Genomic DNA, 23,295 nt, shown 5'->3' with positions numbered 1-23,295 from the left:
ACTTGGTCTAAAGAAGAACACTATTGATTTTGGAGTTTAACGGTTAAAGGTCAAGGTCAGTGTGACCAAAAGAATAATTTCTGAGCAATAACAGTTGTTCATGACACTCATAGGCAATCTTTTGAATATCTTGCACCTGAGTTAAGGAAGGCAGCTGTTGATCTGGGGTAAAAATGTCAGAGGTCAAGGTCACTGCACATCCACATTAGTTATACATTACAGACTGGGCTCACACTTTATAAATTACTTACATATAGGATAAGGAAGGAGCCTGTCAGTTTTGGGACCAAACTGTCAAAGTTACACAGACCGAAAGAAAAGTCATTTCTGCACAAAAATATTAGCTGTCTTCATAGAGGACTATTACATGAGGACTATTAAAAAGTCATTGTTTGTGTCAGGTGTGGACTTCTGATATGCATTCATTTTCTTACGGACTGAACTACATGGGACAGAATTGGGGAAATATTTGCATGAATGTACACAAATTGTACCTAGTATAGCTTTTATGCTTGGATTTGGTTGCCTTAGCTTAAATGTTTCAGTTGTTTCTTTTTGGACACTGCAAAAAAATGTTTTTGTATGTTTTCTGACAGCAAACAATGTAGTGATGATCTGAAGAGAAGCAGCATATATGATTTGTTATTTTGACCTGTTATCAATAGAGCAGTGTGTAGTTGAGAATAATTTGGCATATAGTTCCAAGCAGATTATTACAAGGGAAAGAAATATTGCAGGTTGACCCCACTAAAGTAAAACTTGATTACAAGTAAGCAGCAATGATAGACTTGGAGATAAATGAGAGCCATGTTAGGGGAATTCACGACCATACCCACAGTATACTGCGGGGCTTTACATCACGTGACTAAGTAATTATTCATAATCAGTTGTGCATACAGATAATATTCTGCCTGTCCATTTATAGTTTATTCCCCATAATGACCATGAAAGGTATATTGTTATCCATATTCAGTCGTCTGTTTTTACTGAACTTTTAATTTGCACATATAGCCAGTATGGCGCAGTATACATTATACATACCATCCATTCATCTGTCTTTTCATACACCTTGGTTAAGTTTTGTATTTAAGGCTTTTTCTGAGGTAATGTTAGCCCCATAGTCATTTAATTTGGTAGATTTTATTGTAAGCACTACATTTATCATTGAAAAATAGGTCACACTGACCTAAAGTTCATGCCTCGGTGACATCAGTTCAGTTTTACATTTAAGTCCATTTCTCTGGCATTGTTAGCTCTAGAAGTCATGCTTCTTTGTAAGTAGATGCTTCTTGGTGAATGCAGTTGTACCAAATATTACCCAAATTTCATGCTTTCAGGTATGTTTATCAGGTGTTGTTAGCCCTAGTTTCTCAGGTGTTGTTAGCCTTTGTTTTTCAGGTGTTGTTAGCCTTAGTTTTTCAGGTGTTGTTAGCCTTAGTTTCTCAGGTGTTGTTAGCCTTACTTTCTCAGGTGTTGTTAGTCTTTGTTTCTCAGGTGTTGTTAGCCTTTGTTTCTCAGGTGTTGTTAGCTTTAGTTTCTCAAGTGTTGTTAGCCTTAGTTTCACAGGTGTTGTTAGCCTTAGTTTCTCAGGTGTTGTTAGCCTTAGGTTCTCAGGTGTTGTTAGCCTTTGTTTTTCAGGTGTTAGCCTTAGTTTCTCAGGTGTTGTTAGCCTTAGTTTCACAATGTTGTTGGCTTTAGTTTCTCATATGTTGTTAGCCTTAGTTTATCAGGTGTTGTTAGCTTTAGTTTCTCAGGTATTGTTAGCCTTAGTTTCTCAGGTGTTGTAAGCCATAGTTTATCAAGTGTTGTAAGCCTTATTTTCTATGTTTTGTTTGCCTTAGTTTCTCAGGTGTTGTTAGCCTTTGTTTCTTAGGTGTTGTTATCCTTAGTTACTGAGGTGTTGTTAGCCTTAGTTTCTCAATGTTGTTGGCTTTAGTTTCTCAGATGATGTTAGCCTTAGTTTATCAGGTGTTGTTAGCTTTAGTTTCTCAGGTGTTGTTAGCCTTAGTTTCTCAAGTGTTGTAAGCCATAGTTTATCAAGTGTTGTAAGCCTTATTTTCTATGTTTTGTTTGCCTTAGTTTCTCAGGTGTTGTTAGCCTTAGTTTCTCAGGTGTTTTTAGCATTAGTTTCTCAGGTGTTGTTAGCCTTAGTTTCTCAGGTGTTAGCAGCTTTGAATGTAGATGGGTCTGTGTGACTTCAGCAACATCTTAACGCTGTTGCGTAGAATCATATTTAGTACCCAGGGAATGCATTTTATTTAACAATATATGCCAGGGTACTCCGATAATAGCAAGAGTTCATATAAAAGTGATACAATATTCTCAATTTAATCTCTGGGTGACTACTCCAGATGTACTGCTCTGGTGGCCTAGTGGTTAGAGCGTCTGCCTTGTATGCAGTAGGTCGTGGTTCAATCCCCGGCTGAGTCATACCAAAAACTTTAAAAAATGGTACTAACAGCTGCCTTGCTTGGCGCTCAGCATTAAGAGGTTAGTGTTAGGACTGGTCGGCCTGGTGTCAGGATAATGTGACTGGGTGGGACATCATGCTGCATGTCTACGGCATGATGCCCCAGTGCTAGACATCACTATAACTGTCACACTGCAGACATCATAGCGATATGACTGAAAAATTGTTAAAGCTATGTTAAAAATCTAGAATTGACACACACACACACTACTCCACGTATAAAGTGCCTTTCATGTGACCCAAGTTTGTTTTCCTGGAACAGCCCTTACTGAAAATAGGTCACTGTGACATTCACATTTCAGTTGAAAGTATGTAACAAAAAGAGAACAGAATTCAACAATGTTAATGGGATCAATAACTGTACCTGCATCAGCAGTGTACCCTGGGCGTTTTCATGACAGATATCTCTATTTATATCTGAAATATAACTGAATTGAATTGATGTGAGTTGTATTTTCATACACTTATAGATATCATTGTATAATTGATCAGCATTGTTTTTTTATTTCTCGTGTTCCATATCTTTTGAACTTTTTTGTTTAGAGCTTTCTGTCAATGAAATAATATGAATTTGAACATAGTATTATATTAGTACAAATGTTGGAACATAATATTAGTACAAATTTCTTGACAATATAATGTTGTGTACAAGTGTTTAAACATAATATTAGTATAAATGTTTCAACATATTAATTAGTACAAAGTTTTTAACAATATTATATTAGTACAAATGTTTGAGCATAATAATATATTAGTACAAATGTTTCAGCATAATGTTAGTTGTTGTTGTTGTTGTTGTTGTAGGGTTTTAACGCCATTTTTCAGTACAAGATAGGCTATACATGGTGACCAGTATTACTGGTGGAGGAACATAATATTAGTATAAATGTTTGAACATAATACTATATTAGTACAAATGTTTGAACATAATACTGTATTAGTACAAATGTTTGAACATGATGCTATATTAGTACAAATGTTTGAACATGATGCTATATTAGTACAAATGTTTGAACATGATGCTATATTTGTACAAATGTTTGAACATAATACTATATTAGTACAAATGTTTGAACATGATGCTATATTAATACAAATGTTTGAACATGATGCTATATTAGTACAAATGTTGGAACATTATATTATATTAGTGTAAATGTTTGAACATAATATTATATTAGTGTAAATGTTTGAACATAATACTATATTAGTAGGGGCCCCCGAGTGGCCGAGTGGTCTAAAACGCTGTCTGTCACGGATCACTGCTATCTCACTTCTGTCTGCATGGGTTCAAGTCTCAGGCTCGGCCAATGTGGATATGTGAGAAAGCTTGCTGGTAACTTCTCATGGGTCGGTGGTTCTTTCCAGGGGTTTCCTGGGTTCTTCCTCCACCATTAATACTGGCTACCATGTATAGCCTATCTTGTGCTGAAAAATGGCATTAAACCCTACAACAACAACAACAACTATATTAGTATGTTGGAACATAATATTATACTAGTATAAATGTTTGAACATAGTATAAATATGTGAACATAATATTATATTAGTATAAATGTTGGAACATAATACTGTATTAGTATAAATGTTTGAACATAGTATAAATATGTGAACCTAATATTATATTAGTATAAATGTGTTTATAATATTACAGCTCCTAATAATGTAATTTTATTTCTGTAATATAGGTTAATGGTATAGAGATGACAGGTAAAACTCAGGCAGAGGCTGTATCAATTTTGCGAAACACTAAAATGGGAGAAACAGTCAAAATTGTTGTCTCCAGGCAAGAAACAGAGGATGATAGATTCAAAGTGCCAAGGGAATTGGTAAGTCTACCTGTGGCAGTTATATTAACACATTTTGCTTTTAAAAAAAACAACATATGCACTAGCAGCTTTGAGTGACAAACAGTGATTTCTAATTTTAGATTCTCTGATAAATTTAGCATTATAATTATATTAAGATTCTCAGGAATGACATTTATTTTCATGTACATTGAGTCATTTGACATAACTCTATGTGGGACATATTGTTTAAAATCTTGGAACATGATTTTGAAAGCTCAGTGCTGTTTCATCTTAGTTAGAAACCATCACACATAATACATGCCAATTCATTTTCTGCAGATATTTCACAGTCCAGCACATAGAAAGAAAAAAAGAAAATCTTTAAAAAAAATTAATCTGATGTTTTTACATTATTGTTTTAATTGGGAATTTTCTTTTCTTCATAAAAACTGTAGAATGAAAAAGTCACATTTTATGAAGAGGTGGAAATGATCTACAAATAAATGCATGTAATTGATACACAGTTATAAATACCTACCTTATACTACAAATAAATGCATGTAATTGATACACAATTATAAATATCTACAAATAAATGCATGTAATTGATACACAGTTATAAATACCTACCTTATACTACAAAAAAATTTGTGTAATTGATACACAGTTATAAATATCTACAAATAAATAATTGTAATTGATACAGTTATAAATATCTACAAATAAATGTATGTAATTGATACACAGTTATAGATATCTACAAATAAATGCATGTAATTGATACAGTTATAAATACCTACCTTATACAGCAAATAAATGTGTGTAATTGATACACAGTTATAGATATCTACAAATAAATGCATGTAATTGATACACAGTTATAAATACCTACCTTATACTACAAATAAATGCATGCAATTGATACACAGTTATAAATATCTACAAATAAATGCATGTAATTGATACACCATTATAAATATGTGCAAATAAATGCATTAATTGATACACAGTTATAAATATCTACAAATAAATGCATGTAATTGATACACAGTTATAAATACCTACCTTATACTGCAAATAAATGTGTGTAATTGATACACAGTTATAAATATCTACAAATAAATGATTGTAATTGATACAGTTATAAATATCTACAAATGCATGTAATTGATACACAGTTATAGATATCTACTAATAAATGCATGTTATTGATACACAGTTATAAATACCTACCTTATACAACAAATAAATATGTGTAATTGATACACAGTTATAGATATCTACAAATAAATGCATGTAATTAATACACAGTTATAAATATCTACAAATAAGTGCATGTAATTGATACACAGTTATAAATATCTATAAATAAATGCATGTAATTGATACACAGTTATAAATACCTATCTTATACTACAAATAAATGCATGTATTTGATACACAGTTATAGATATCTACAAATAAATGCATGTATTTTGATACACAGTTATAAATACCTACCTTATACAACAAATAAATGCATGTAATTGATGCAGTTATAAATATCTACAAATAAATGCATGTAATTGATACACAGTTATAAATACCTACCTTATACTACAAATAAATGCATGCAATTGATACACAGTTATAAATATCTACAAATAAATGCATGTAATTGATACACAGTTATAAATACCTACCTTATACAACAAATAAATATGTGTAATTGATACACAGTTACAGATATCTACAAATAAATGCATGTAATTAATACACAGTTATAAATATCTACAAATAAATGCATGTAATTGATACACAGTTATAAATATCTACCTTATAGTACAAATAAATGCATGCAATTGATACACGGTTATAAATATCTATAAATAAATGCATGTAATTGATACACAGTTATAAATACCTACCTTATACTACAAATAAATGCATGTAATTGATACACAGTTATAAATATCTACAAATAAATGCATGTAATTGATACACAGTTATAAATATCTACAAAAAAATGCGTGTAATTGATACAGTTATAAATATCTACAAATAAATAGTTGTAATTGATACAGTTATAAATATCTGCAAATAAATGTATGTAATTGATACACAGTTATAAATATCTACAAATAAATGCATGTAATTGATACACAGTTATAGATATCTACAAATAAATGCATGTAATTGATACACAGTTATAAATATCTACCTTATAGTACAAATAAACGCATGCAATTGATACACAGTTATAAATATCTACAAATAAATGCATGTAATTGATACACAGTTATAAATACCTACCTTATACTTCAAATAAATGTATGTAATTGATACACAGTTATAAATACCTACCTTATACTACAAGTAAATGTAATTGATACAGTTATAAATATCTACAAATAAATGCATGTAATTGATACACAGTTATAAATATCTACAAATAAATGCATGTAATTGATACACAGTTATAAATATCTACAAATAAATGCATGTAATTGATACACAGTTATAAATATCTACAAATAAATGCATGTAATTGATACACAGTTATAAATATCTACAAATAAATGCATGTAATTGATACACAGTTATAAATACCTACCTTATACTTCAAATAAATGTATGTAATTGATACACAGTTATAAATACCTACCTTATACTACAAATAAATGTAATTGATACAGTTATAAATATCTACAAATAAATGCATGTAATTGATACACAGTTATAAATATCTACAAATAAATGCATGTAATTGATACACAGTTATAAATATCTACAAATAAATGCATGTAATTGATACAGTTATAAATATCTACAAATAAATGCATGTAATTGATACACAGTTATAAATATCTACAAATAAATGCATGTAATTGAAGCACAGTTATAAATATCTACAGATAAATGCATGTAATTGATACACAGTTATAAATATCTACAAATAAATGCATGTAATTGATACACAGTTATAAATATCTACAAATAAATGCATGTAATTGATACACAGTTATAAATATCTACAAATAAATGCATGTAATTGATACACAGTTATAAATATCTACAAATAAATGCATGCAATTGATACACAATTATATATACCTACCTTATACTACAAATAAATGCATGTAATTGAAACACAGTTATAAATATCTACAAATAAATGCATGTAATTGATACACAGTTATAAATATCTACAAATAAATGCATGCAATTGATACACAGTTATAAATATCTACAAATAAATGCATGTAATTGATACACAGTTATAAATATCTGCAAATAAATGCATGTAATTGATACACAGTTATAAATAGCTACCTTTTACTACAATTAAATGCATGTAATTGATACACAGTTATAAATATCTACCTTATAGTACAAATAAATGCATGCAATTGATACACAGTTATAAATATCTACAAATAAATGCATGCAGTTAATACACAGTTATAAATATCTACCTTATACCATTAATCCATAAAATTTGCTGCTTCTACAAGAAACAACTTTACAGTTAAATTTAGACTAATAAAAAATCTTAAGTTAGCAAATTAATTATTGCATCAGCTAATTGAATATTGTGTCAACAAATTAAATATTGTATCAACACAAATATTAGATCAACAAATTAAATAACATTATCGATAAATTAAATATTATATCAAAAAATTAATATCATTATTAGCAAGTTAAGTATTATATCAACAAATTGAATATTGTTATCAGCAAATTAAATTTTGTTTCACTACCATATAGAGGATTAAGAAAAAACAGTTTTAACTCTAGCTGATTGAGGCATTTTAATAGTTGCTATAATAGTAATATATATAGTTAAACGTTGCATCTTGTGTTTACACAATGGATTTGAGTCACATTAATGATAGTGAGTGATTCTAGGAGCACTTGGAATACACTTACCATAAAGCGTGTTATGTCGTGATGTCCGTCTTCATGTCTGTCTGTCCATCCATCTCTCCATTACCAATTTCAGTTTTGTATAATATCCCTTGGATTTCACCATCTATAATGACTTACTTTGTGCATGTCTTGTCCTTAGGTAAGAAAGAACTTTATTGATTTTGGGGTCAAAAGGTCAAAGATCAAGGACTCTTTGAAAGATGTAAAACTAGTTTCCGCACAATAAAATTCTCTACCACATACTGGATCTAATATTGTGGAAGTTTCGCGTTTGCGGCAAGGTAGAACCCTAAAGATTTTTGGGTAAAATTTATTGGTTAGTATGACTGAAGAAGGATAATGATTTCTACACAGTAACATTAATTCAATCTCTAAAACCTGGATCCTATGTTGGGGGTGGGTTACGCTTGGGGTAAGGAAGAAACCTATCAGTGTTGGGTTAAAAGGTCACTTTGAATGAAGAAAAGTTGTTTCTGCATGAAAATTTTTGTTACTTACACGTAGGACTATTAAACATATGTGGTCGTATAATGTGGAGTTTATTGCACAATCTTGTTATTTGTTTGTTCAACAAAACTAATAAAATGCCTTAAGCCTTGTTAAAATCGCACATGCAATTGGTTGTACAAGCAGTCAACAGAAGCCCATGGTTACTTAGCAACTGTGTGTATATATTTTGCAGCTAAATATAGAATCATTTCTGCAGAATTGACATTTGGAAATCATTTTTAAAATACATTTACTCTATTTTTCTTCTTCAAAACTTCAGTTGCAAGCAGGACAATCATATGTACAGGTGAAAATATGAAAACAGTTTTTATTTTTACAAAGTTGTGGCATTTTCTCTTTAGTTTTAAACTACCTACCTAAAATGCATGCTTCATTTTGTATTATATAAAACTTGAAGATCTTCTCCAGCAGTCAAATCACTGTACAAATAGTACTTCATATATTTTGTATATGCATGATATCTACAGTTCAGACATGCATTGAATATATATTATGTACCAGATGTACTTACGGCTATTGATAAACATTAAATACATTGCATTTGTTCTTAGCCAGAAAGTCAGGAAAAGGAGGTATGGTATTTTTTGGACATTATAAGGTTGGTAAGGTTGCAGATGGTTCATTTATGTGCAGGAAGAAGTGCACTGGTTGATGTGTGACTATTTTACAAAAATATGTATAATTGGTTCTACTTATTTCACTGGATTTCTGTTTCGGGTATTGCAAAAATACATATGACTGGTTCCACTTACATCACAGGTTTTCTGTCTCAAGTATTGCAAAAATATGTATGACCGGTTCCACTTACATCACTGGATTTCTGTCTTGGGTATTGCAAAAATACGCATGACTGGTTCCACTTACATCACAGGCTTTTTGCCTCAGGTATTGCAGAAATATGTATGACTGGTTCCACTTACATCACAGGCTTTTTGCCTCAGGTAGTGCAAAAATATGTATGACTGGTTCCACTTACATCACAGGCTTTTTGTATCAAGTATTGCAAAAATATATATGACTAGTTCCACTTACATCACTGGATTTCTGTTTTGGGTATTGCAAAAATATTTATGACTGGTTCCACTTATATCACAGGATTTTTGTCTCCAGTATTGCAAAAATATGTATGACTGGTTCCACTTACATCACAGGCTTTTTGTCTTGGGTATTGCATAAGTATGTGTAACTGGTTCCACATCACTAGATTTCTGTCGTGGGTATTGCAAAAATATGTATGACTGGTTCCACTTACAACACAAGCATTTTGTCTCAAGTATTGCAAAAATATGTATGACTGATTCCACTTACATCACTGGATTTCTGTCTCTGGTATTGCAAAAATATGTAGGACTGGTTCCATTTACATCACAGGCTTTCTATTTCAAGTATTGCATAGAATGTTTGTGCATCAAAGCAGGGTCTATTCTAAAACTTAAGTGGGAAACCCCCTTTTTAAAATTTAGGTGGGAAACTATTTTTTTTAGAAAAAGATGAGATTTCTTAGCTTAGTTGAGATTAACGAATGGAATAAAGGTATTGAAAATATGATCATGCATTCAGTTTATTTTTTGGCAAACTGTTTTATAAATTATCGTGAATCTGGCAATCGTCTATCCCACCCAGTGGAGTCTATGTATGTTACAGATTAGGTTCTTGAAATCTCTGCTAATTTTGCAAAAGATCATGGGTGGCTAGGTTCTGTTTTGTTTTGCTACAGTTATTTGAAAGATGTTTTTAGACTATGATTATGATGACAAATTGCATTGTGGTCTTCACTTTAAGAATAAACATCATGCTTATTACTAATTTGTTGAGTTATGCAGATTTTACGATAGTCTCTTGATAAAACCAAAGTCACAATGGTGTGAATAATTGATTCTAAAGCCTGTCAGAATAACGAAACAAAGGCAGGCAGTTGATATCCATTCACCAGGTGTTCACATAGTGTCAGTATCATGTGTGAACTAAAACTGGTAAAATCATATCATTCACTAGGTGTTCACATAGTGTCAGTATCATGTGTGAACTAAAACTGGTAAAATCATATCATTCACCAGGTGTTCACATAGTGTCAGTATCATGTGTGAACTAAAACTGGTAAAATCATATCATTCACCAGGTGTTCACATAGTGTCAGTATCATGTGTGAACTAAAACTGGTAAAATCGTATCATTCACCAGGTGTTCACATAGTGTCAGTATCATGTGTGAACTAAAACTGGTAAAATCGTATCATTCACCAGGTGTTCACATAGTGTCAGTATCATGTGTGAACTAAAACTGGTAAAATCTTATCATTCACCAGGTGTTCACAGTGTCAGTATCATGTGTGAACTAAAACTGGTAAAATCATATCATTCACCAGGTGTTCACATAGTGTCAGTACAGTATGTGTGAACTATAAAACTGGTGAAATCATGTCACTCACCAGGTGTTCACACAGTGTCATCCAGTATCATGTGTGAACTGAAGCTGGTGAAATCATGTCATTCATCAAGTGTTCACGTAGTGTCAGTCCAGTATCATGTACGAACTAAAACTGGTGAAATCACGTCATTCACCAAGTGTTCACATAGTGTCATCCAGTATCATGTATGAACTAAAACTGGTGAAATCATATCATTCATCAAGTGTTCACTTAGTGTCAGTCCAGTATTATGTATGAACTAAAACTGGTGAAGTCAAGTCATTCATCAAGTGTTCACATAGTGTCATCCAGTATCATGTATGAACTAAAACTGGTGAAATTATGTCATTCATCAAGTGTTCACTTAGTGTCAGTCCAGTATCATGTATGAACTAAAACTGGTGAAATTATGTCATTCATCAAGTGTTCACTTAGTGTCAGTCCAGTATTATGTATGAACTAAAACTGGAGAAATCATGTCCGTTGCTTGCCAACAGTTTGATACTGTGACTTCTGTAGGCAGTGATTGTTCATACCATTTGAACTGGTTTTATATTTCATGAAAATGCATTGAAAAAAATCACCCACAAAATGACCTTATTCACATAACATGATTCAGTTACTAAATTTTTCTGAAATTCAAAGCAAATTGTTTCACTGAGGGTTGTTTATTTTTTGCTGCTGAAGGTAACTTCATGTAAAGAACATCAAAATATAATTGGCTATCCCAGATAAAGTTGTCCTTTAGAGTGACAGAGTATTCAAAGGTCAAGTCAAGCTATTAATTGATTAACTAACATTATACTGATATGGGAAACTACTCAGTCAAAATTGATGATCCTTTTTCAGAAATAAATTTGTTTTCTCCATTGATTATATATCATTGATTATAAATCATTGATTATATATAGGATTGTACAATTATTTAACATTTACTATGGGATGTCCTTATGATCACTTAAAATCTTCTGTAACTCAAAGGGGTTGCATAGCTTGCTGTACGGTTTGTTTGTCATATTTCTGTATAATGGATAAGATCAAGTATCCGGATCATGAACTTGATGAACTTGATCTTTGAATATATTTACTATATAAATTATACCTCATGGTCAAAACCTGATAAATCATGTTAGGGTACTCAAGGGTACTCAAGGGTGTACTCATTTAATTCAAAGTATAAAGATATTACAGTGTTACCCTCAACATCAGTTTTGTCAGTAATCATATACACTATCGAGTTTTACCATTGAAAATAAATTTTGATATAGTTACTATTATATCTTATCTATACATCTTTCATTCATAAAGGGAATCTATGTTAAGTGTATTTTTGAGAAAATGGGTCTGATTTTATGACAAGGCTTGAAAAACGTAAAGGTTTCCATTTTAATGTCTTTATTAGAGTAGATGCATAAGAAGATCTTCATTTCATTGCTGACATTTTCCCGATTATGAACTGGGCAGATGCTGGCTCGATCTTGTACATGAAAGCTTGTAGTTAGGTAAGAGGTCAGGGCACAAGAAAATAGTTTCTAAGCACTTGTTCCTCCTTTGGGATGAGTGAGTTGCATGAGACAGTCTCTGTAATCACTTTGCCCAAAACAATACACTTGGCCGCTACATAAAGTAACCACAAACATGAAAAGCAAGATGGATACTAAAATGTCCCAATCCGTAAAAAGTATATCATCAGAGAAAATTCAGCGATTTTAAAACCCTTGGAAACCGCTCGCTCTCGTGGCCTAGTGGTTAGAGCGTCCGCCTCGAATGCAGGAGATTGTTGGTTCAATCCCTGGCCAAGTCATACCAAAGACTTAAAAAATTGGTACTAACAGCTGCCTTGCTTGGTGCTCATCATTAAGAGGTTAGTGTTAGGACTGGTCGGCTGGTGTCAGGATAATGTGACTGGGTGGGACATCATTCTACATGTCGGCGGGATGATGCTCCAGTGCTAGACATCACTATAAACTGTCACACTGCTGACATCATAGCGATATGACTTAGAAATTGTTAAAGCTACATTAAAAATCCAAATCACACACATCACACATACACACACAAAACCCTTGGATAAATATATAATAAGAGCCAATGTTTATAACTCGAGAAATTGCAGGTTTTTCACTTAGCCATTAGCCGCTGATTTCTTAAGGGTTTCACATTTAAAGTGACACAATCCAGTATTCCAGGTGTCATTTTATTGTGAGGATGTTTCACTTTGAAACAAGCTATCACCCACCTTTGTAAGTTAGGAAGTTAAGAGCCAGAATGCGTTGTAATTTTGCCAAGCTAACATTGTTATGTTGATCCTGGGTCACAGATAAATCGACTCTTCATGGATACATTGACTACTCAGGGACACCTATAAAAGGGAAGAGTCCTGATTTGACAAAAGAATCGGGAAACTTTTGTTTTATGACTGTAAATAAATTACCACCATTCGGATGTTGTCTTGATATTATGTGCTTTATAAAATTGATTAAAATTGCATTCATGATGTGAATATTGGTGCGAAATGGCAGGGACACTTAAAATATTTGTTTTGAAAGTTAGTGGCATGTTTCTTGTGAAAAGTATTTATGCACCTGTAGAAGTATTTACAGGAGCCTTCACCTTTGCTTGACAGTGTATTAATAAAGCTGCTGTTATTGAAAATACCAGTGATGTCAATCAAGCATAATATTCTCTGACGTCGGCCAAGCATAATATTCTCCAACCAGATGCACAAAAATATAATTTTGACATTCTAGGTTCTTGGCATATCATGTCTAACTAGAAAGATCTGTGATACTTTGATGAAAAGGAAAATTCCTCAGCATTAAAATAATGCCTACATAACAACATTTTGTGACTCTAAATGCAAATCCATTAAAAAATCATGGGCTAGGTGTGAAACTAGAATTTCTAAATTTAGTACACAGTCCAGTTTCTTGAAACGAATTTTGATCTGCTGTCTTCACTCTGAGCATGTTTTCATTATTTGGACCACTTTAATCTCCAGTTTGCATTGGATACTTGTGTAAAAAATAAAGCTAGCTAGCTTCCATTTTAACATGCTCTGGTCTGGTTTTATAGTGACAAGATATCAAGCACATAATGTCAAGATAACATCAGACTGGTCATAATTTATTTACAGTCATAAATTAGTCCTAGATAAAATTGGTGACGCCAGGTACAATATGGCCACCACAGACCTGTTTTCTAGTGACTAGATATAAAGCACATAATGTCAAGACAATATCAGACTGGTCATAATTTATTTACAGTCATTAGCCTAGATAAAACTGGTGATGCCAGGTACAATATGGCCACCACAGAAAATGTCTTGAATACCTTGTTACTGCTGTTCCTAAAGGAATGATCATATGAACATGGGGTTTTCACTAAAAGACTTGTTATAGTGTCTAGTTAGTCTTGAATGACAATGGTGCTGATAGGAGGTCCAATATGGCTGCATGGCAGCCATATTGATTCTTGTTATTGCTACTCCTTGTGAACAGAAAGTCAAACAGATGTGAGGTTTTCACTAGATTACTTATCATATCCTGTTGGTCATTAAAAAAAATCTGACATTTAGTATGGCCAAAATCTGATATTTTGTATAGCCACCACACAAAGGCCATATTGAAAATATTATTACTACTCAAGGACCTCCTGAATGGATGGTCATATCAACATGAGGTTTTCAATATCTAGTTGGTCTTAAATGAACATGGTGCAAATTAGATGCCCAATATGGCCATCACACCAGCCATCTTGTTATTTTTACTCCCAATTGGAAAGTCATGTCATGAAAATATTGTTATCTCTCCGCTTTTGCAAACTGATAGCTATATCAAAATGGGGTTTTCACCAGTAGACTTTTAATGTTGCCTTGTTGGTCATAAATGAAAATCATGCAGTTGTAAATCCAATATGTCTGACTCTTCAAAATCTTGTTGTCATTCCTCCCTCTGAATGGATCAGGGAATTTGAAAAAGGGTTTTTGAACAAAAGATTTCTAATTATGTCTGCTTTGTCATAAAATTAAAATGCTGCCAAACTGACAAACAGCAGCTAATTTTGAAAATTTTGTTACTGCTGAACAACATCAGAGATTGTTTCAACACTTGTCACCTAAAAGGAAGAAATGGTTTTATCTTGAATTCTTGGAAATTCCTTTGGCTTAGTAGAGCATTAGTGTCCTCTAGGGACTCTTGGTAATCTAGAAATATTGTGTCTTCAGAGTTAGTTATAGTGAGTCTTCTGACTCCTCTAAAAATGTTTGCATGTTTTCAGCATAGGAGTGAGCTTCCTTAAATGGTTTGTAATTATGATTATGGCATATTCATTTCTTGGCAATCTTTAATTAATTAGGCAATAAAGAAATTAAAAATAATGCTACAATGATTGAAATAATGAACTTTGCACACAATTGACATTTGACTGTACAAATTTCCTTTAATAGACAATACTCTACAGATGATGTGGTTCATCTGAGTTTTAACACCATTTCTCAGCCCAGGATGGGCTATACATGGTGGCCAGTATAACTGGTGGAGGAAGAACACCCCCCCCCCCCCCCCCCAGGGGGGTGTTTAGAAATGTATCTGCTCCTATCATGAATGGTACTCACTGAGAAGGTTATCAAGCTTCTGCTCCAAAAGCCATCCGAAATATTACTGAATGTCATGGCAGGTTGGGTGATAGTTAAAAGATAGCCATAAAGAACCATGGACAAAATTAAATTAACTCTTGGAACATGGTTGTATTTCTGGTGAAATTAAATGCACATGAGAGGCAAGGGAACCATCTCTCTCAGTGCTGGAATATCAAGCCAGATCCAATCAGAATAATTAACTCATTGCCACTCATGCTTACCATTCTATCTGTATAAGACCTTTGCTAGCAATCCTAGTAATGGAAATGGTCATTAATAATATATATCGTAATATAGTTAAAAGCTGTAGGGTGGTTTTTTAGAATTATTATATATTCTTGGAGCAGTGCATATTTGTACAGGATCTTTAAAAAGTCTGATTTTTGCATACTTAGATTAAAAAGTGGGAATAACAAAAAATTCATTTTAGTGGTTAGATTGCAAGAGGATGTTGAAGGGGGAGAGAGAGAGATGGATGTACCACTCATCCAACTACTAAGACCATCCTTGGTTCATTCTATCTTCATGAGAAAAGTTTCTTTTCCTCATTTACAAAAAGACCCTGAAATGTGTATTTTTGCTGAGACCCCAAACTTTGTTTCATTTGTGCTGTTTTGCATTCAGTTTGCGGTTTGATTCCATTCGTGTTTACATTTCAGCTATAATCTCACCATTTTTTGATTTATGGTCGCAGAAAAACATTCAGAATTTGCATTTATCACTTCCGTTCACAATTCTCTTTCATTGTCAATCATTTGGAATGTATTTACCAAAGTTGTTATTTCCATTTTCAATAGTGTTATATGGAAATAACTGTTACTTTTCATATTATGTCATATTAAAAGTATGCCCTAACAAAATGAATCACATTGAAAAAGACAGCATTTAATTTAAAAATAATAACTATCAAAATTATACAAATGTAGGTACTATTGACGATGTTTGATCAATTCACAGCATGAAATTAGTAACTAATTTTCAGCATACAGAACAAAATTTGATTTTGAATTACCAATGTAATAAGGTTTGGGGCTATGGAAATTTAGTGGCAGCCTGAAATACAGGTAAATAGTTTTTAAATCCTTTCATGGAATGCTTTTGCATTTCATTTTTATGTTTATCATTCATCTTTCTGCATTCTGTTTTTGCATTTCCATTTCCTTGATGTTGCATTCATTGATCATTTCATTTGCATTCATTCTGCATTCTGTTTTTGTTTCACTGGTAAAATTACCCATTTCATTGTACTGTATATCTCATACTGTGACCAAACTTGTTGCCTGGTTTGCACGTAGAATAAGGAAGAAGGCAATTGATTTTGGAGTCAAAAGGTTAAAGGTCAAATGTCACTGTGAAAGATGATAATGGTTTTTGGGCAGTAACATTAGTTCTACATCTTTGACCTGGATCATGTGGGCAGCTTCAATCTCTCAAGTTACAAGCCTTGTCTCTTATTGTACATTTAAGGAGGAGCCATGTATGAAAACATAATATTTTCAGGGTTTTGACCAATTTTAGCTTCAAATGTGACCCATTTTAGTATTGAACTTGATCTATTTTAGTATCGAACTTGGTTCTTTCATAAAAGCATAAGAAGTACCATGGAAAAGTGTATTATATTGAATATAATTAGGATAAGGAAGAGTAACTCTTGCGTGTAAGTAATTTAATTATGGTTCTTTCTTTAGGAAGAGAGTTTTCTATCTTTTCTTGCATTTGGTCCAGAAATATGTTTGTATTTTTGGCCAAAAGAGAGCTTTTTATCTTTTCTCTGATTCGTAGTTGGTCCAGGAATATGTTTGTTATCTTGATGTTAGTAGAAGTATTTCTGTTGTATGGTAACTGTGTTGTATGTTGTTTAAGTTTCTGAAAAATACGTTTTTAATTTTTTTGTTGTTGTTTTTAATCTCCTTTGATTATAATGTGGGGCATGTAGCTGCTGTCCATTTGTCTGTCGGTCCACACTTCTAGAGCTAGACTCTCAAACAGTTCAAGATATTTCACCAAAACGTGATACACAAATTAAACAAGTTGTGCTATGGTGCCATTTCATACTTAAAATTTTCTGCATTTTCTGCATTCAGTACTTTTGTTTATGTTTCCATGGAAACAAATTGTAACATAGGTAGTATATAAATTGACAGTACTAGACCATAGGGTACCAGTCCTAGTTTAAGTAACATACATATTGGGGCTGCTGGGTCATTAGGTACATTCCACAGGTGTCTGGATTTGGTGGGTAGATTCAGCAGGATTTGGTGGGTACGTTCAGCTGGATTTGGTGTGTACATTCAGCAAGATTTGGTGGCTACATTCAGCAAGATTTGGTGGCTGAAATATTTCAGGAGGAGTTGGGATTAGGTGTGTGGAATGTTTCAGGAGGAGTTGGGATTAGGTGGGTGGAATATTTCAGGAGGAGTTGGGATTAGGTGGGTGGGCGGTTTCAGCAGACGTTAGGATTTGGTGGCTGGAATGTTTCAGGAGGAGTTGGGGTTAGGTGGGTGGAATGTTTCAGGAGGAGTTGGGATTAGGTGGGTGGAATATTTCAGGAGGAGCTGGGATTAGGTGGGTGGGTGGTTTTAGCAGAAGTTGGGATTTGGTGGCTGGAATGTTTCAGGAGGAGTTGGGATTAGGTGGGTGGAATATTTCAGGAGGAGTTGGGATTAAGTGGGTGGGCAGTTTCAGCAGAACTTGTGATTTAGTGGCTGCAATGTTTCAGGAGGAGTTTGGGTTAGGTGGGTGGAATGTTTCAGGAGGAGTTGGGATTAGGTGGGTGGAATATTTCAGGAGGAGTTGGGATTAGGTGGGTGGAAAGTTTCAGGAGGAGTTGGGATTAGGTGTGTGGAATGTTTCAGGAGGAGTTGGGATTAGGTGGGTGGAATGTTTCAGGAGGAGTTGCGCTTGGGTGGGTGGACTGTTTCAGCAGAAGTTGGGATTTGGTGGCTGGAATGTTTCAGGAGGAGTTGGGATTAGGTGGGTGGAATGTTTCAGGAAGAGTTGCGCTTGGGTGGGTGGACTGTTTCAGCAGAAGTTGGGATTTGGTGGCTGGAATGTTTCAGCAGAAGTTGTGATTTGGTGGCTGGAATCTTTCGGGAGGAGCTGGGATTAGGTGGCTGGAATGTTTCACGAGGAGTTAGGTTTTGGTGGGTGGATACTTTCATCAGAAGTCATGATCAGATGAGTGGAATATTTTTTTCTTCAGATGACAAGCCAAGCAAGCAAAAATTTTGTCAGCAAAATTCATTTTTTTAGTTTCCTGGTTTTTTTTGCGGGGGTGGTTGTGATGATTTTATATGTGTTGAAATTGAACTTTATATGTGTTGAAATAGAACTTCTGATGTTTTCTGTTTAGGTCATGTTTTTTGGTCATGTATATTTTAGCAAATTGCCTTTTTCTGATTAAGTTGATTAACTCTTGTCAATTAAAAAAAAATATGCAGTTTGTACTAATTATGAATTGTCATGGTTACATACACCACATCGTATTTCTAATGGTAATGAGTATGAATATGAAAATTTGTAGAGTCGTTGATTTGAGTGTATACACATAATAAAGTTCATATACACATATTAACACAGGTACAGAGCAGTCATTTAAAACTATATATCCTTTTACATGTGGTGTTGGATAGTGTACTTTGTGTTTTGTTTATAGCTGTAGCTTAACCATTGTCACAATCTAAAGGAAAACGAACTCAAATTTTGATACATCCCATGAATGAATATATATATAAATAATATAAATTTGATTCAAATCCGTTGAGCAGACCTAAAGATATGGACGATTAATTTCAGATGTTTTCTTTATGATACTCTGGGATATGAGAGATTCCACGAAATATAAGTTGTGACATCACTAGATTTCATCCATTCGATCTCCAGTATATTGATCTGCAATTCTCGGTGGGAATAAGGTTGATGAAAACACATGGGACACTGAACAATGATGTGAAACTATATAGAAAATAATTGAAAATTAATTTCATATATTAATTTTGACGCGAATGAGCCTAAAATGAGATTTGTGCAACCTGCCGCATTTCACTATAACAAGATAACAGTTATTGATTTGTTATTTGAAGATTAAATTTTATCACGAGTTAAGACCTATAATTTTTTAATATGAAATCAATCGTTATCAGAATTAAACTACTGCCTAGTAAAATTTCCATTGAGTTGCTTTCAGGCATCTGTTAACTTGACTCTTAAGCAGAATACAGGAAGCAACATCATAGCTTGGACAGTTACAACTTTCACAGTTGAAGAGCTTGGAAGTATAAGTAACACTGTATACACTGTTGATCATAGAAAAGAAAGGGAGATAATCCTTATAAGAATGATTAAATATAATCCCAAATTTTGTACACATTTTACATTTTAAAAAATCCATCTTTTTGTTCGTTTTTCTTAAAGTGCACATATTGAACTTGAATCAGTTCTCATATGAAGTATTTTAGCAGAAATTAGCAAAACCATTTGTAAATGTTAACTCAGTTGTAAAGAGTACAAAACTTTTAATAATAGATGCAAATGGCCAAAATGACGTGTAAAATTCTTCAAAGTCAAAAATAGGTTCTTGATAGTCTTTAAAGGCATCCTGATTTCTTTTATATATATATATATATATATATATATATATAGAGAGAGAGAGAGAGAGAGAGAGAGAGAGAGAGATACAGAGAAACAGAGAGAGATACAGAGAGAAAGAGAAATTATTTGAAATATTGAATCAAGAAACTTGATATTTTTAATGATAGTGTTATTATTACTTTAGAAGAATAAATATGGTTAAACTCTATTATTATATAATTCCAATTATTTTTTAATAGATTGAAAATTACGTTTAAAAATACCCGAGTGAATTCTTGCCAGATCATTTTTACTTAGAGCTGTTTTCCAAAAATGATGTAAACATCGAATATTTAGCGCAGTTTTTGGAAGTTTGTCTGAAGCATATACTTGTAGTTTGTGTGAAGTATATATATGTAGTTAGAAGTATATACATATAATTTAATTATAGAGCATATACATCATTTTGCCAGAGTTTACTGATTAAGAAAGAATATGTGCACTCAGAATTGGATGTTCTTCTAGTGGGCATTCAGGTGATGTCCAATAGCTTGTAGCATAATTGTTTTGATGTGCATGTTAGAAACTATTCTACAGTGTGGCTTGCTGTGTGTGTGCTCTTTCCGACTTGCTGCTTTGTCGCTTTCAGAGTCAGACTCCTCATGGTGTTGACCCTGACTCGTTACAGCCAGCTGAGAAAGCCGGGGATGATGGCTCGCTTACCCAGATGAAAAACAAAGAAATACTTTCATTCAATATTCTGCTGAATGATACCGGTTCTGCCGGACTAGGCGTTAGTGTGAAGGGCAAAACCCTTACAACAGATGAAGGAACTCGTGATCTTGGCATCTTTGTCAAGGCTGTTATCCACGGAGGTGCTGCCTCTAAGGTAATAAAATCTTAAAACATCGCTAAACATACTGTCAAGCTTGTGTATGCCTTACATGTGGATTGTAGAATGTATCTAACATTAATAAAGTTTATGACACGCAGATGTGGAGACACTTAGGAGCTTCAAATAACCCCTTTCTTTTCACAGATGGAGCAACAGTCGTTATTGGTATTTCTGTCCACCTGTTCATCCATAGGCCCATCTGTCTATTCATCTGTCAGTGACTTATATACTTACTTATAAGTCAGAATAATTGCAAACTGCACAAACCCAGATCTATGCTTGCATTATGTGATGGCAGATCAGGGTCTATGTTGTTTGTTATACGAATCAGTCCTAGCAAGCTGCATGCACCCAGATCTGCCAGCACATTATGTGATGGTAGATATGGGTCTGTGCAGTTTGCAGTTGGATTTGACTGGTAAGTGAGTACATTTGGTACCTTTGTGTTGACTTTGTAAATCAAATGCTGTTTGAGATGAATTGATGAAACTTGATACATATATTCATCAAAGCTAGTTGTTGTATCCTCATTTGGTTCTGTCTTTCAGTTCAAGGTCAAAGATAAATGTTCTCAGTTGTTATAGACATCCTTGCATCCATCTGTTACCAGTTGGGTTTCTGCGCAGTTACTTTTCTTGTTACCATCTGCAATTACCAAAGTTTGTGGATGGCTTGCACATGGATTAAAGAGGATCTGAACTGGTTTCAGAATCTAAACCACAAAGGTGAAGGTCACCATGACTAAAAGAAGGATAAAGATTTCTGCACAAAACCTAGTTCTCCACCATCTGCTGTTACCAAGCTGTGTGGATAGCTTCCAGTTGGGGATAATAAGAACCCAGTTGGGTTTAGAGTTAAAAGGTCAACAGGTCAAGGTCACTGACTGAAAGAAAATTTATATATCTATAATAATTGTATATCTATACTAATTATATATCTATACTAATCAGTTTGTCAGTGACACAGTCAGGGCTGTATCTTAGAGGTCAATGTCACAGATCCAAGGATTGATTTTTATTTCTTTACCTGAACAGTTTGGATGCTATTAAGGACAGAAACATTAAACTTGGTATATATCATCACTGGGAAATCTAACAAATACCACAATCAGGTTTACATTTGCATGGTCATTGTCAAAGGTTAACATTGTTATTTTTGTTTCTCTTCAACATTCATTCACTTAGTTGAAATACAGGTATAAAAATGTGTATATGTGTGGAACAATAATAGTATCTATTATACCAAATTCACCATTATCAAGGTCAAAGTAACCTTGAAAGTCCAATCTGTGTAGTGTAGGGTACAGAGCAACATCACTATTAAATATGTGACACTAATAATCACTTAAGACAATTGATATTCCAGTTCCATTATTCTGTCATTAACACTTTTCATGCTTCTTCAACATTTAATTCACTAAATTTGCCTTCTTTTTCAGAATCATTTACTTAATTATTTTTTACAGCTTTCTTTAAATTAAATATGTATATTTAATTAAATAAAAATCCTTAAAAAAATAATTAACATACTATGATAGGAATCTTAGACTGCTCCTCTGCCTTGTTCTTATAAAGGAGCCTACTGCTTTTGCTTTGCTTGATGGATGAATTGGGAAGTAATCTGTTCAGAAATGTGAAAGAAGTTATAACAGCAGATCATTCAGTGATTTCATCAGCTGATCATTTATCCATTCATCTGTCCATCCACCATCTTCATGTCAAGACTGCAAAATTTATCAACAGAACAAGTTTTGAATATGCAAAAGCAGTTTGCTTTTCTAATTTTTTTAATATGACATCAGCATGCAGCAGAAAATATACACACAAAAATGCCACTCTCGTGTTTTCTAAGTTTTTAAAAAAAACAAAACAGTTTTCCATTGACTCCAGATATTAAAGTGCAGATAACACACTTGTTTATTTGTTCATATTGATTATAATTGTGTATTGGGATGGCCTGGGTGTGAGCTAACACACTTGTTTATTTGTTCATAGTGATTATAATTTTGTATTGGGATGGCATGGGTTTGAGCTAACACACTTGTTTGTTTGTTCATATTGATTATAATTGTGTTTTGGGATGGTCTGGGTGTGAGCTAACACA

The 23,295-nt window shown here is 33.2% G+C and overlaps 1 protein-coding gene across 7 annotated transcripts in view; it reads left to right on the top strand.

The window, feature by feature from the left end:
- LOC149781024 (partitioning defective 3 homolog) overlaps window positions 1–23,295 on the top strand; it is a 146,875-nt gene that overhangs the window by 80,208 nt on the left and 43,372 nt on the right. For 5 of the 7 annotated variants that reach the window (XM_089938156.1, XM_089938152.1, XM_089938151.1 and 2 more), the window contains exons 11-12: window positions 4,159–4,299; window positions 20,947–21,186. In XM_089938156.1, the coding sequence (XP_089794282.1) occupies window positions 4,159–4,299; window positions 20,947–21,186 (381 nt within the window). The remainder of the gene's footprint in view (window positions 1–4,158; window positions 4,300–20,946; window positions 21,187–23,295) is intronic. The other 2 variants (XM_089938153.1, XM_089938157.1) reach the window with 2 other exon arrangements.

The sequence above is a fragment of the Sinohyriopsis cumingii genome, chromosome 16, assembly GCF_028554795.1.
Source record: "Sinohyriopsis cumingii isolate HCF-2022 chromosome 16, ASM2855479v2, whole genome shotgun sequence".
NCBI lineage: Eukaryota > Metazoa > Mollusca > Bivalvia > Unionida > Unionidae > Sinohyriopsis > Sinohyriopsis cumingii.
Note: the sequence above shows the minus strand (reverse complement) of the source record. Positions and strands in the feature narration are given on the sequence as shown.